Source organism: Peromyscus californicus, unplaced genomic scaffold, assembly GCF_007827085.1.
Source record: "Peromyscus californicus insignis strain IS unplaced genomic scaffold, ASM782708v3 Scaffold_3__1_contigs__length_106647218, whole genome shotgun sequence".
Taxonomy (NCBI): domain Eukaryota; kingdom Metazoa; phylum Chordata; class Mammalia; order Rodentia; family Cricetidae; genus Peromyscus; species Peromyscus californicus.
Genome location: NW_026294551.1, coordinates 27,348,869 through 27,363,835, shown reverse-complemented (window position 1 = coordinate 27,363,835; position 14,967 = coordinate 27,348,869). Strand labels below are relative to the sequence as shown.

Genomic DNA, 14,967 nt, shown 5'->3' with positions numbered 1-14,967 from the left:
GGTTCATTGACTACCTGTTGTTCCTCTTTATGGAGCAGGATAGCAAGCCCTAGGCCCCACATGTGCTCAGCAAGCACTCCGTCACCAAGCTGTATCTCCTGTTTGCTCCAGCTATTTCTCCTGTGTGCCCGCCTTCCCTCTTCTTCACCTGTTCCTTCAAACGTCTGCCAGCCCTCAGGGTCTGCCGCAGTGTCCCTCTGTTCTCGCTGGAGTTCTGGTCCATTGCAGCAGCTGCTGTCGCCCTGCTTGCTGCTGTGGACCTTCTCTTTGTAGTTAAGCACCAGTCCATGAGCACCGTATAGTCTGTAACTCTTCTGAGATAAGACCATTGGGAAGAAATAACCTTCTGAAATCGATGAAAATACTGAGATTTACATTTAAAATCCTAAAAAGTGGGGAGAAATTTCTGCTATGTAACCCAGGCTGACCTCACACTCAGAATTCTCCTGCCTTACAAGTGTGTGCCACTAGGCCTGGTTTATTTCTAAATTTAAGAAAATTTAAATTATATATATGTATATATATATATATATTAAATTAAGTTTTATATATATAAAAGCAGAAGAAGCAGGGGTAAATGGTTCAGAGGGTTAAATAATTTTACCTAGAAAATAGCAGAGGTAAAATGAGTTCTTTCTGATGTAAACTACAGGCTAAAAGTTGTAGGTCTTTGCCACTTTCCTACCCACCATCTGTCCTTCTACTCTTAAGTACTGGGTTGAGAATTTCAGTTTGACCCCAACCCTTGATTTATTCAGCAACATGAAAAAAATTGAGTTCTTACATTATTTCTCATGGTTGAAATTAAGTTTACTTACTTTTTGTGTGTATGTGTGGTGTTTCATGGGTGTTCATAGAAAGTACATGGACCGTAGCACTGTTTCTTGACCTTTTTTCTTCATTCTCATTCCTAAAGAAAAAAACTGAGTTCTCTGTGATGAAAGAAATTAAATGTTAAGGAAGATAATTTTACCAAACAGAAAAGAACTTTGAAGGGCCATAAGATGTTATACCGTTTAAGGCTCTTTCAGGTTTTTGGGGATGATATCAACTTCACTGAGAACACATAGCTGGAGGAATAGACATTTGCCAGAAATGTTCATCATCAAGCTAGTGCATGCCATTGAGCCTAGCTCTTGACCTTCTTCCTGTGTGGTCTCTCTAGAGGTGCCATTCATTGTTGTAGCCAAAAGTCCAGGTATTAGAGCACCCTGCTTAGAACATGGCATACCTTCCATATGAACTTCAAAGTCTACACAGTAGTGTATATACCATTGTTGTCCAACACAGATAATTTCCTTAAAATGTGGATGATTAAAGTAAAGCCAAAGAAATGTTTTGAAAACATGTATTTTGCTGGGTGGCGGTGGCCTTTAATCCCAGCACTCAGGAGGCAGAGCCAGGCGGATCTCTGAGTTCATAGGCTAGCCTGGTCTACAGAGTGAGATCCAGGACAGGCTCCAAAAACCAGAAACCCTGTCTCGGGGAAAAAAATGTGTGTGTGTGTGTGTGTGTGTGTGTGTGTGTGTGTGTGTGTGTGTGTGTGTGTTTTATAATTCCAATGTGATTTGAGACCAAGAGCATTTCCTTGGAAGTGGGGACAGGAATAACAAAGGTCGTCATAATTACTGGGGTGATGGAGCGGTTCCCGTGTGATAACCTCTTTGTTCCCTCTCACTTTGTAGCTCGGTCTCCAGTTTTCAGTGCCATGTTTGAACACGAAATGGAGGAGAGCAAAAAGGTGTGTAACAGGATGGACACGCATCTTTGTAACCCAGTGACTACAGTCAGACCTTTCCCAGTCTGGCAGATTTATTTTCCTAATGATTTTTTTCTTGCCATGTTATTAAAGTACAGTTTCTTGAACCTACACCTTCTGAAAGCAGATGGGTGGTCTGGGGATGTCCCAGGTGATGTGGACTTACTGTTCAGCAGTCATCTCAATAGTTGGGGTTAAAGATACTAGAAAGCCCAGAGCTTACAAAAAAAAAAAAACAACCCACACATGTAGTTGTTTTGCTACCGTCTTTGAGAAGATAAAATAAAGGTAGTAGACAATGATGGGCGGAAAGCTACTAGAATAAACAGTTGTGAAAGAGACGAGTGAGAGGTCTTTCCTATCCACGTTAGGTTTTAACTCAAACTTCTTGCCTCACCAGAACTTAAAACCATGGATATAGTTTAGGAATATGTTCTGTTGGAATGTTTCTCATTTTCAACTTTCTTGGCATAGAATCGGGTTGAAATTAACGACGTGGAACCTGAAGTTTTTAAGGAAATGATGTGCTTCATTTACACGGGGAAGGCTCCAAACCTTGACAAAATGGCTGATGATTTGCTGGCAGCTGCTGACAAGGTAAGATAAGAGAGAACGGGGAAAGAGTCACAGGTGTTAGTGCGCTCTTCCGTTTGTGAAAGGGCGCGTGTGCTGTGTCATGGATGAAGTGGGCACACGTACATCTTAATTAGGCAGGGCAATCTCATTTATACATGTGCATGTTCCAACACAGAGTACCCTCTTGGTACTAAAGCTGTCAGATGTCGTTCTCTGAACAGTAAACTACCAGGGTCACCCTCACTATGGAACAGAAGGGTGTGCTTGATATTCACCCCTCTTCTTACTCTGTCTTAAATTTAACCCCATCAAGAGTAAACATTCAAGTAATGCTAACATTTGGGTTGTATTTTATAATTTTCATGGTATTTTTTACTTCATTAACTTATTCAAACTTTATAATAAAAAAGACTATATAGTTTTGGACCTATGAGGTGGCTCAGAAGGTAAGGGTGCTTTGCTGCCAAGTCTGAGGATCTGAGTTCAATTCCCAGAACCCACAGGGTGTAGGAACTGACGCCCACACACAAGTTGTACTCTGACCTCCACACACATGCCCCCCCAAAATAAATAAATAAATAAATAAATAAATAAATAAATAAATAAATAAATAAATGTTTTGAGGGTTTTGTTTTTGTTTTGGTCTATTTTTTTTGAGACAGGGTTTCTCTGTGTTGCCCTGGATGTCCTAGAACTCATTCTGTAGACTAGTTTTGTTTTCTTCTCTCTTCCCTCCTCGAGACCTCATGAGAAAGCAGATGCTTGCTGGGAGTACTGCCTCATCCTGTTGTGTCCAAGTCCTAGTACTTTTCTGAGTCTCTCTCTACAGCTCTGTCTGGCCTGGAATTCACCATGTAGACCAGCTGGCCTCTAACTCAAATCCTCCTGCCTCTGCCTCCCAAGTGCTGGCTGGGATTAAAGGTGAGGGCCACCACACTCTGTTTACTGAGAGTTTTCTGAAAATAAGTAATGACAGACAACATTTCTCCAACTCAGTTGACCCTGGAAGCATTTTTCTCAAGGAGCATGTCTGATCAGAGGACCTCAGAACACAGTGGGAACTGACTTCCATTGTAGAGGCACATCAGCTGGAGCCCAGAGGCTGCCTGCCTATGTCCTGGGACCTGTGCAGATAGCACTTGTGAGGTGGACAGGAAGATGGATATTTGCCCTGTAGAAGTGCTCCCTGTGTATTAGGCAGGAGCAATTGATGTGGAAGAGTTAAAGCGCTTACTTAGCTGCCAGCAGTAGACCTCATGAGAAAGCAGATGCTTGCAGGGAGTGCTACCGCATCCTGTTGTGTCATAGTCCCAGTACTTTCTGAGGAAGAAGTGGGTCTAGCTAAGAGCACCAGAGCCTTTCCAGGTTTTGCTCTGGAGAATTGTCTCCTTATACCTCCTTTTGTGTCTGAGGACAAAGGAGGATGCCTAGACTTACAACAGAGGTTTATCCATAATCAGCATTTTGAAGTATTGCTGAATGTGAGGCATTAGACCCAATCATTGCTTTTGATGAAGATTGGAATAGTAACTATTCTTATTATCACCTTTCCAGACTTGATTAGTAGTTGGCAACATGAAAACTCTACACCCTTCTAGTCAACCTCATTTCTGACTAGGAGAAACTCGGTTTTAATAGAGATAGTAAGAAAGTATTGTCTTTAAGCTGGGTGAAATTAGCACAGTCCAGTGCTCATCTTTTGTTTATTTTGAGATAGGGATTTGCTCTATAGCCCTGGCTGGATTTGACCTCACAGTCACCCTGCTTAGTTCCTAAGTACTGGGTTTAGCTATGTGTACCCAAGCCTGGTCCAAGCCCATTTTCAGAGTTGCTCTGGATCTGTCTGACCTGGGTCTGGTTTCCAATGAAGTGGTCACTTGTGCTTTTATACCTCAGGTCATTAATCTCTTATCTTTGAGGTCCTGTGAAAATGATGAGTACTGCAAAGCCCACATTTTAGACAGAAACACTGAAACTCAAAGTTATACATCCTTAGAGCCAAAGTTAAAAACTTCCGTGCCTCTGGGTTTTCTTTTCTTTTTTTTTTTTTTTTTTTTGTTTCTCGAGACAGGATTTCTTTGTGTAGCTTTGCGCCTTTCCTGGAACTCGCTTTGTAGACCAGGCTGGCCTCGAACTCACAAAGATCCGCTTGTGTCTGCCTCCCAAGTGCTGGGGTTAAAGGCGTGCACCACTACCGCCCGGCTTGCCTCTGGGTTTTCATTCTCAGCTAAAACAGTGGGGCATGAGGCATGGAAATTAGCCTGAATTGCCATGTGAGTGGTGGTTTCAATGCAGCATGTTTCCTTCTGATTTTAAAATAGAAAGCAGTTGAATCCCTATAATGCTATAAATTTATGAATGAGAAGTTGCTGGGCAATGGTGGTACACCCTTTAATCCCAGCACTCGGGAGGCAGAGGCAGGCGGATCTCTGAGTTCAAGGCCAGCCTGGTCTATAGAGTGAGTTCCAGGACATCCAGGGCTACACAGAGACACCCTGTCTCAGTGAAAAAGGGGAAGCAGGGGAGATAGCTGATGGGTGCATTTTCAAATTCCATTCAGAATTTCCAACTGGGCAGCCCTGTTTCAAGCCTATTTGAAAGCATGCTTTACCTTTACACCTCTCTATGAGTTTAGGAAAACAGTAAAAGGTCTTTCATGGAAGGATCTAAACATCTAGAATTTACCCTGGAGGCTGAAACAGCTTCTTCTGAGCCTTTCTGATCTCCTGGGGACATGTGTAATTAGACCAAAAACAAAACAAAACACGCTGGCCAGGCCTGGGAGACACAATTTCAATCTCCTGAGTAAGTACTGCCATTAGGCAGGGTTTTCAGAAGCATAATTAAGAAAAAAAACTTTGTCCCCCAAGAGACAAGAGTGGCTACTTTTGTCTAATTATGCAGGCGGGATCAGAGCTATTCACAGCAGAAGTCCTTTTAAAAGAATGTGTAAAGACAGGTAAGAGGAGCAGTCGAAATAGCACTGTAGAAAGACGGAGCATCTACTCACCTTTCCCAGCACTCTCATTGCTTGCTTGTCTAGTATCATTCCCCTTTTCCATGGAAACTGTTTTCCAGTTACTCAAATGTAAGAAATTAAAGCCGCACCAAAACCAATAAAGCTCCTTTTTGCTGCAGGCAGGAGATCACAGTACCAGCAGGTATGCCTCCTTGCCTGAAATTCATAATAAAATTGTCTTGGTTTGATTGCCATGGTTCAGCCTGGAGGGGCATTGTGTCGCCGAATTCTGAGGCCTGAGGGTGAAGGCCCTGTAGAGAGACTGGAAAGCCTCATAGCAAATGCTTCCCCTGTGAAGTAATGAATGGCATTTTGCTTCATGCCTTCTTTATTCCTCAGTAAGTCCGTGCTGTATTAGGGCAAGTAGCAGAGTGGCATCAGCCTAGTCAGCTGGATCAGTGTGCCTAGCATTAGCCCAAACCTTCTGTTTCCAGATGTTTGTGGTGTCTGTTTAGAAAATAGAAGTTTTGAAACTGGAACTGGAACCAGGGTTTCTGCTGCTTTGTCCCTTTACCCTGAGAATCTTAACCTCAACCCCAATAAAATAGGATTTGATTTCTCTTTCCCGATTTCAGAGAAGCCCTTGGTTCACTCTCAGGAACAGTATATGGCAGAGATGCTAGTGAAGGCCACCACAGGGTCCCTTTTCGCACCTTGATAGGTCATTTGGGGTATCTTGCCAGGGTAGTGGCACTGCTTAGCAAAAAGAGCTGTGCTTTAATTCAGTCAGCTATAAGTAGTAAGACTGCAGAAGTTGTAGTATAGTGTTGGCTGGCTAATGCCTCCTTGTCAGGGTAGGTAGTGATTGTTTAAGAAAGACAGGTGATACAGTGAGCTTTGGGATGGGCTCTGCTCTGACTGCCATTTTCTAGCAGGTAGACTTCGGAATTTGATAGATGCCACCCTTACTTCGGTTGTCTTCGTTTCAGGCTTAAACAACTACCTTCAGAGTGGCTGTGTTTCTAACTGTGGGGTGGCTTTTCCTGCGCTCTGCAGTTCTCTTCCCGTACCAGCTGGACAGCAGTGCCCCTGAAGAGAACAACTTCAGTAGCGCCAGCCCTGAGCGATTGCTGCTCTGACGCCAGCTCTGCTTGTTTTACAGTATGCCCTGGAGCGTTTGAAGGTCATGTGTGAGGATGCCCTCTGCAGTAACCTCTCCGTGGAGAACGCTGCAGAAATTCTCATCCTGGCTGACCTCCACAGCGCAGATCAACTGAAAACTCAGGCAGTGGATTTCATCAACTAGTGAGTAGCATCTTCAAAGTTCATCTTTCAGAATAATTGGGATAACGAAATAAGAAAGACTTTGAATTAGTGAGTAAAGTGAGCAAGTAGCTTCATTAACCTTTTGGTAGTAAGTAGAGAATTTTCATCTTTCTATTCAGCTCGACAGTGTGAAATGGTTTTGCTTGCATGGATCGGGTTCTAGTCATGAGTGAAGCCCCTTACTTCCAAACAGTGGTGTAGCTGAGTAGTGATAACTTGCTGGCCTGGAAAAGCTGTGTGCTCCAAATGACAGTAACCTCACTGTAATTTCACTGGCAAAAAAAAAGATAGAGTGATTCCAGGAGAACAGAGGTTCATTTTTTTATGAGTTAGTCAAATATGTTTTATAGTCTCTGGTGGGCTCGTGGAACGAGAAGAGACATTAACTGATTGTCAAAGACTATTTTGAAAAGGGAAATAGTCTACCAGATCGGTTACTTCACTCCAAGTGACAGGTGACCTCACCATAACACTTTCTAAAGTACTTTGAAGGAGCTTTATATCTGTAGTCCTTCTTCTCATTGGGACATACTCTATACTGCCTTACCTGATGGGAAGCAAAATTTGGAGGGGAAAAAAGTCCTCACGCCGGGCGTGGTGGCGCACGCCTTTAATCCCAGCACTCGGGAGGCAGAGGCAGGCGATCTCTGTGAGTTCGAGGCCAGCCTGGTCTCCAAAGCGAGTTCCAGGAAAGGCGCAAAGCTACACAGAGAAACCCTGTCTCGAAAAAAAAAAAAAGTCCTCACAACAACACCTTGGAATTAAGAAGGCTAAGATGTTCAGGTAGATGAATGGACAGTTTTAATACAGAAAATACCCAAATATGGGAAATATGTCTTCTAGGCCTAGTTACATGGTTGTTTCTAAGGTGTTAGCCTGAGACAGAAGAGGAAGGGAAGGACCAGTAAGTATCAGTTCTGTACAGAGCTCACTGTATGTTGGACATGTGCTTGTTCCTTTTTAGAAGGTAACTCAACCATTGAGCAAATGTGGTTATTACCTTCTCTTTTCTGACCATCAGATGGGCCCTGGCTGTGATGTGCCTTGTGGTTAACAAGACTAGTACATGGCAACACCACGTGGGAGCTCAGAGCTGGATATCTAAGGAAGCCCTTGCTCTTTCTCTTGATTAGCATCTGTGAATATAAATATCATCAATGTTGAATGTGATGAACAGCCCACGTTTTGAGAGTGCAGTGCCTCTGAGTCCAAGTTTTGGGGATTAGAAGAGCCATGGCCCAGTCACCAGTCTGCACATTGTCTAGCAAGCACATTCTTATGCATGTTAAGGGTTCTGTCTGGGTACTGTTGATTGCATTAGCACCTTCTACACCAAACACTGAAAAAGAAGGCTATCTAGGTAGCTGTTTGGTCCATGTGCACACTCCCTTTGGTAATTTCTCTCTCCACATTTCTCCTAGTCATGCTTCGGATGTCTTGGAGACCTCTGGGTGGAAGTCAATGGTGGTGTCACATCCCCACTTAGTGGCTGAAGCATACCGCTCTCTGGCTTCGGCACAATGCCCTTTCCTGGGGCCCCCACGAAAACGCCTGAAGCAGTCCTAAGATCCTGCCAGTTGTGAGACTCCATTTATTTTCCAGAAGCAGCAGCCACCGTTGCTGCCACTGACCACCAGGTAGACAGCGTAATCTGTGGAGCTTTTACTCTGTGTCGGGGGAAAGACTGCACCATGACCCAGACTTTAAAACAGCACTAAATAACTTAGGGGAACGGGGGGGGAGGGAAGGGCCCAGGACTTGGGGCTACTCAACCTAATGAAAACCCTGTTGCCGTGTCACCGTGTTCCCTGTGGCCTGACCAAGTCTGACACTGGGATGCAGTTTAGGCGCTGGCCCCAAGCACATCCCAGCAGTGGTACTTCGGAGAAGCCTGCCTGCATCTGACTGAGCAGAGCAGATCGTCAGGTGCCCGGAGCAAAAAGGAAAAAAAAAGGACATTTAGTTTTAAGAGAAGGGAAAAGGAAAGAAGAATTTTTTTTCAAAAATCAGTTTGTGGATTCCAGTAGTATTTATGTTGAAAGAAGCAAATTTTAGTCCTTCCAACTGTGCTAAACCTTGGATATTTGTGAAAACTCCTCACTACCATTCAAGTATCCGAAGAGCTCTCTCGTTCGCACTTACTGTTTGCAAGAACAGAGCCCATCCTTTTGTCCTCTTAGGAAAAGTGGTACATGAAGGCAGAGGGGAGGAGGCGATTTGATCTGGAAGATGAGTGTTTTGATGGTAGTGGCTTTTGCAAAATCCTTATTGGTGTTGAAAACTGGAAAAAATAATTCATCCAGAATTCATACTGTCTTGACAAGAACTATGGTTCTGTTTTTAGATATTGTGGAAAATGGTGGGGTTTTTTTTTGGCATTTTTCTCTGATTTTATTTTTTCTTCCCTTCCTCCTCCATTTTTCTAAAAAAAAAAAAAAAAAAAAAAAAAGAAGAAGAAACAAATCCAGAAAATACATAAAACAAAAAGAAAGAGAAAAAGAAATTTTATTATTATTGCTATGTGGAAAAAAATGCCAGCCCAGATTGCCCAGCTGTTTGTACCTGACTTGTCGCCTGCATAGGAGCCGTCCTGTCACTTCTGATTGGCCCCTCTTCCAAAGGGGAGACTTCCAAATGTTAATTTTTTCTTTTTGAAAATATAAATAATTACTATTTTGTACTGTGTGGTATCTCTGGTCTTTTGTTTCACTCACCTGGCTTGTCTCTTGGGTCTGAGTTTCTTGCTTATGGGGTTTTGAAGCCCTGGTTTGATCTTCATCTTTCAGGGATTAGATCTGAAATGTCCAAGAAGCAGTAGGGATTTATTTATTCTCCATAATCTCAAGTTTCCTTTTGAGCATCTGCCAGTCTTGTCCTCCTTGAGGAGCTGCCAACCATGTCCTGATGAGAGACTGGGACCAGGTCCTACTCTGCCAAGGCAAGCAATTGTAGTGGGCCTTTTCTGCACCCTGTGTGTGTTCATACCTAATCCCCAATCTCTTTTCTCCTAACAAAATACAAAAAAAAAAAAAAAAAAAAAAAAAAAAAAAAATTCAGGGGACATGAATATGGAGATTAAATAAAGGGAAATTGTTGTCTCTGATGGGTTCTGTCACTGACTGATGTGTTTCTGGGGAAACTAAGGTCTTAACTTGCAGTGAGCTCACAGGAATGCATGGAGCTCCCAGCTCCACAGCACTGGCCAGACAGTGGAATAAAAATACATTGTTTGGCCAAGGTTGCATTATTTAACCTTAGATGGAAACTCGGCCCTTTTCACATTCCATTTCCTTTCAGTGGCTGCTCTTCACAAAGTTTCTGGTTTTCATTGTGTACCTACTACTGGACTGGGTATGTATGAGCTAGAGACACTTTTTTTCACAAGTCGGACTTGTTTATTCCTTTCTGTGCCCCTTCTCAGTTTCCTCCCAAGTGTGACCTCTGTAAGGAAGTGTCTGGTTCCCTGTGTGCTGGCTGCTGACCACTGTCGCTTTCCAAATTGGTACACAGATGTGGTGATCCAGTGGGCACATCTCCTTTGCCCACACTGCCTCTGTTTGTTCTGCTGCCTTCCGTTCTCAGCAGACCTTCGTCTGTAGTGTCCTCTCGATGAGTTTGGTTGGACAGGTGATAGGTAGTGTTGGTCTGTAGCTGGGAAAGGTGAAAATGGAGGGAGGCGCATGCCTGAGGTCACACGAGTACCGAGTACCAGATCGTCTAATGTCATATCCTGAAGATTACATAAGGAGTGGAGGAAGTTCCATTTCTGGAGTGCTTAGGTACAAAATTGGAAGTGAAGTTTGCTTCCTCTGGGAATAGTAAGAACAAAGCTCCAGAAAGGTGCCTCTACTGGCCTGCTCCTCAGAGCTCCCAGCAGGGTGAAGCAGATTTGCTTTCCTGAACTTCCCTCACAGCCCTGGGGTTGAGGATGGAGGACTCAGAGCATGTGCGCTCAGGAAGGGAGTTGTCCTGACATCTGGCTTTTGGTAGGATAAAGATCTCTTCTGGAATTTAACATACTTGTAGAATTTCCAACGTGGACTTCGCTGTGGATTGAAAACTGATGGAATTTCAGGTGTAGATGAAGCTGCTCAATGCTTCTCCTGTTATTATATTATTTCTGGCCATGTTTGTTTTTGTTTAAACGATACAGTTGAAGCCATCTGGTTATGACAACATCAGAGCCTCAGCATACTGTTCATAAACCTCCCACCACCACCTCTTCCCTTAGCTCCCCCACATCTGAAATTTAATTCAAGTTAACTCCACAATCTGGGGCATGTGCTGTCACTGCAGAGATGTCCGTGCCAGTGGAACAGTTGGAGATTGCAATTCCACAAGGATATGGCTTATTTATCAAAACAATATTTCAGGCAAGTAGTTCCACAGAACCTTCAGAGTTGCGATTTTGGGGCCAAATAGAATATCTGGCCGTGTCTCCATCTCCCCACCTCCCTGTGGTCAGCCCCTACCTCATATCTGGCCATCCATTGGGGGTAGGGAGAATTTCCCATTCCCTACGTGGAGATTAAACCTGTCTGTGGTTACCAGGCAGCTTGGAGACCTTTATAGGCTTGAACAATTTAGGAAAGAAATGTCCCTCTTTCCCTTTTCACTGATAAGGCTGCTGGCCTTGAGCTCTCAGAGAGCTACTGCTGCTTTGCTTTACTTTTTAATTCCAGCCAGGAACATGAAGATCCTACAGCGGGCCAAAAGATCTCTGGCTGGACCAGTTCTGAGAGTTCCTTTTAAAATGTGGCTTCAACCTATTATGGGACCGCCATGTTGGATAAGCCTGTGCGGATGAAGGGAAAACAGCTTCTATGTGAGCAGACAACAAACTGGAGAGGGGTGGAGCTGCGCTTGAATCCGACTGGTGCTTTGTTCTGGCCCTTCAGCTCCTATAAAAGAACCACTATATCAATGTGCAACATGGCTGCAGTGGATCCTTTGGCATACCTTTGTTAAAGACTAATTCTTGGCTGGCACCCAGCCTTACTTTCCACAACTCATTATCTTTTTAATCAGCCTGGGCCCTGTGTGTTTCCTTTGTCTTGTGACTTTCCATTGGCCTTTGCCCTCCACCGTTTAGATTCATTTCTGCCGACTTGCTGACTAATCTAACATTCAGGTAAGTGTCGCTGGCCCGCTGTGTACGTGTATGCGCGAGGTAGCCGTACTTTCCCGCTTTCAATTTCAGGGGCGACTGTGCCACTGTGGGCCCTTTGACCCGTTAGGTGGATGCCTCCTGGATACAGTGAGCAAGAAAGCAGCTGTAGGAAGATCAGTCTTTGGGATAATGAGCTGGGAGAACCCGAAGCTCTGACCTCCAGATGAGAACAGAACTTGAATATTGTTGACTGATGGGATCTTTAAGCCATTAGCAAAATGAGCACTCCCCTCTGTAAATCCTGTCTGTAACACTGGAGGAGGAAGTGACATCTGCAATACTGTTTGCTGATTTCTGCACTCTGAGAAGAAGAGAATTCTAGACTTGAGGGAATTCAATACAAGCAGCAGAAATGATTAAGGAGTTGAAGGGATCAACTCTAGGGAAAAGACATTATGAAGATAAAGTACATGCCACTCCAGTATAGGAATGTACCTGCAGCTGACAGATGTCACAGGCATCCTGAGCACTTACTGGTTTGGCTTGTGTGGCTCTCATTCATTCAAGTTGTGTAAGTTGGAAAGGTGGAAATGTCACCTCTTCAAGGTCACACCTCCTGGCCCAGAGCCAAGAAATAACAGGCAATAGAATATTTGGTGCTTAGACCCAAGGACCAGAGAGAAGATGAGAAGCCACATTTGCCTGATGGTGGCATGGACTAAGCACTAATGCTCAGAGAAAAGGTTTTAATGGTGACTTCTTTCCAAATTGAAGAAGGAGGTGGCCACAAAATTCATCTTTTCATGTCAGAGAAAACAGATACCCAGAAAAGAGGATATGTGCCCAAAGTGACAGAGACTAAAAGAGCAGCAAATGATTGCATTGCACCGGAGATCCCCGTTCTTCCCAAGGCGGAGTCTAGGGTAGAGGGTAGAATATCTGCTCTACCAATGAAATCTGCTAGAGGCAGAAACAAACCAGAGAGGCCTTAGAACTTAGGACTAGAAAGCATATGTTAGGAGAACAGTGGTGACTGTAAAGCATTTTCAGTCGTGATGGAAGCAGAAGCCAAGGCCAACGGGATAAATCAGTAGACTGAGTACAAGCTACTCTTGGCACAAGTTTGGCGGTGAGAAAAGAAAGGAACCAACCCCTAATAACATAATTTAGTTAAGTCAGTGAACACATTCATTTTGATGTATAATGGTATACAGGTTGTTCACTTGATTGTTCACCTGAACACTTCAGCCACTGATATTTGTGGTAGTGAAAGTCATGTTTGTAGAATAATTGTAGATTCTAGCTGAAGAAGAAAACAGCCAGCTTCAGTCTACTTTATTTTGAGAATGATTCCCTAAAGACCTGTTTTTATGCTTTTTCAGCCTATCTTTCAAGTAGAAGTTTCTTCACACCTTAAATGTTTTCATGGGCCAGTGGTTGGTTCAATGGTATGCTACTGAAGGCATGTTACTCGGCTCCTAAATACAGAAGCCGTTTGCCAGTCTGCATGATGCAAATGTTCTCACCATGTCTGACTTCACGTCTTCAAGGTGACCTTACTGAATGAGGATTGGGGAGAGATGTGCAGTATGCCATTTTCTAGACTCTCCCCTGTACAGACACCATAGATGAAAATAACCTCGTGCACATAGACAGTAGCAAGATGTGAAATGATTAGAAAGAGCTTTTGAGTGCTTACTGCCTTTGCTAATTGTATGGTCATGCAATTTATATTTATTTATTTGGTTTTTTAAGACAGGGTTTCTCTGTATAACAGTTCTGACCATCCTGGAACTCATTCTGTAGACCAGGCTGGCCTCGAACTCACAGATCTGCCTGGCTCTGCCTCCAGTGCTGGGATTAAAGGCGTGCGCCACCGCCGCCCGGCTGACTGTAATTTTTAATAATGGCTATTTAACAGCTAGCTTTCAAGATCCTGAAACTTTAGCAGTTGGCTCTAGAAAGCCAGTGTGAACCAGCTCTAGCGCACTGCTGGCGTGGTTTCAGATTATCCTCGGAGATGCCTGTGCCTGGTTACTTCCTGTTGTCCCACAGTACTTTAAAATGCATCTGTGTCTGAGGAGAGGGCTCAGGAGTTAGCAGCACTGGCTGCTCTTCCAAAGGACTTGGGTTCAATTCCTAGCACACTCTTCTGACCTCCGTAGATACCAAGATGCTTGTGGTACACAGACACATGCAGGCAAACATCCATACACACAAAATATAAGTAAATTTAAAAATGCATTTGTGTCATTTAATCGCAAAATGAAATAATGTGTTTTTATTCATCTGTAGATCTGTTGACATTGATACATGAACCAATAGTCATGTTACACGTTTTGATCTCTCTGGGTAAATTAACACATTTTTATTTCTGTCTCTCACCAGTACTAGAAATCTGTGTTGATTGCAGCACTAACGGAAAGCAGGCATCAGCACCAGGGAGTTACTCACCATCACCAGCAGTTCTTCCGGGGCCGTGGCCTCCACTGTGCGTCCTTCAAAGTTCTCTAGAAAAGAAAGGGCGTTTGAGTGTGCCCAGCTGTCGGTGGGTGGTCCCAGGGTCCTCCCATCAAAACTGAAAAATCTTTGCCTTGATGTGGCCCCATAAGGGTTTTAGAGAAGCCAGAGTGATCACTCTGGTTAAGAGCGTGTACTGTTCATGCAGAGGACCAACATTAGGTTCCCAGCTCACATGTCAGGTGCTCACAACTACCAGTAACTTCAGCTCCAGGGAGTCCAATGCCCTCTTCTAGCCTGTTTGGGGACCTTCACACACGTGGCATATAAACACATACATACACACACTAAATAAGCAAAAATAAAAACAAAATCTTTGGGAGCTGGAAAGGTGGCTCAGTGGTTTACTCCCAAGTTGGAATCCCAACACCCAACTCACAACTGCCTGTGATTCTAGCTTCAAGAAGATCCATCACCTCTGGCCTCAGGGCACCTGCACTCATATGTGCATATCTATACACCTATATACATCGTTAAAAATAAATGTTTTAAACGTTTTATACTGTTTACTGTTAACTCACTTATAGATCTAACATGCAGTATGCCAAGGGGTATGCTGATCTCTAGGCACACAGCCACAAGTAAAACTCTGCCTTGTACTCGTGGGAGCTTAGAGTGTAACAAGATACTGCTTAGAAAATTTGCCAGGTGGTGGTGGCACACATCTTTAATCCCAACTTTTGGGAGACAGAGACAGGTGGGTCTCTGAGTTCAAAG

The 14,967-nt window shown here is 43.8% G+C and overlaps 1 protein-coding gene across 3 annotated transcripts in view; it reads left to right on the top strand.

The window, feature by feature from the left end:
* The window catches only part of Spop (speckle type BTB/POZ protein), a 79,573-nt gene extending 70,273 nt beyond the window's left edge, over window positions 1–9,300 (top strand). For all 3 annotated transcript variants that reach the window (XM_052757002.1, XM_052757003.1, XM_052757001.1), the window contains 4 exons: window positions 1,686–1,741; window positions 2,234–2,356; window positions 6,457–6,599; window positions 8,042–9,300. In XM_052757002.1, coding sequence (XP_052612962.1) covers window positions 1,686–1,741; window positions 2,234–2,356; window positions 6,457–6,599; window positions 8,042–8,186 — 467 coding nt within the window. In that variant the 3' untranslated portion in view covers window positions 8,187–9,300. The remainder of the gene's footprint in view (window positions 1–1,685; window positions 1,742–2,233; window positions 2,357–6,456; window positions 6,600–8,041) is intronic.
* Window positions 9,301–14,967: the final 5,667 nt, after the last annotated feature.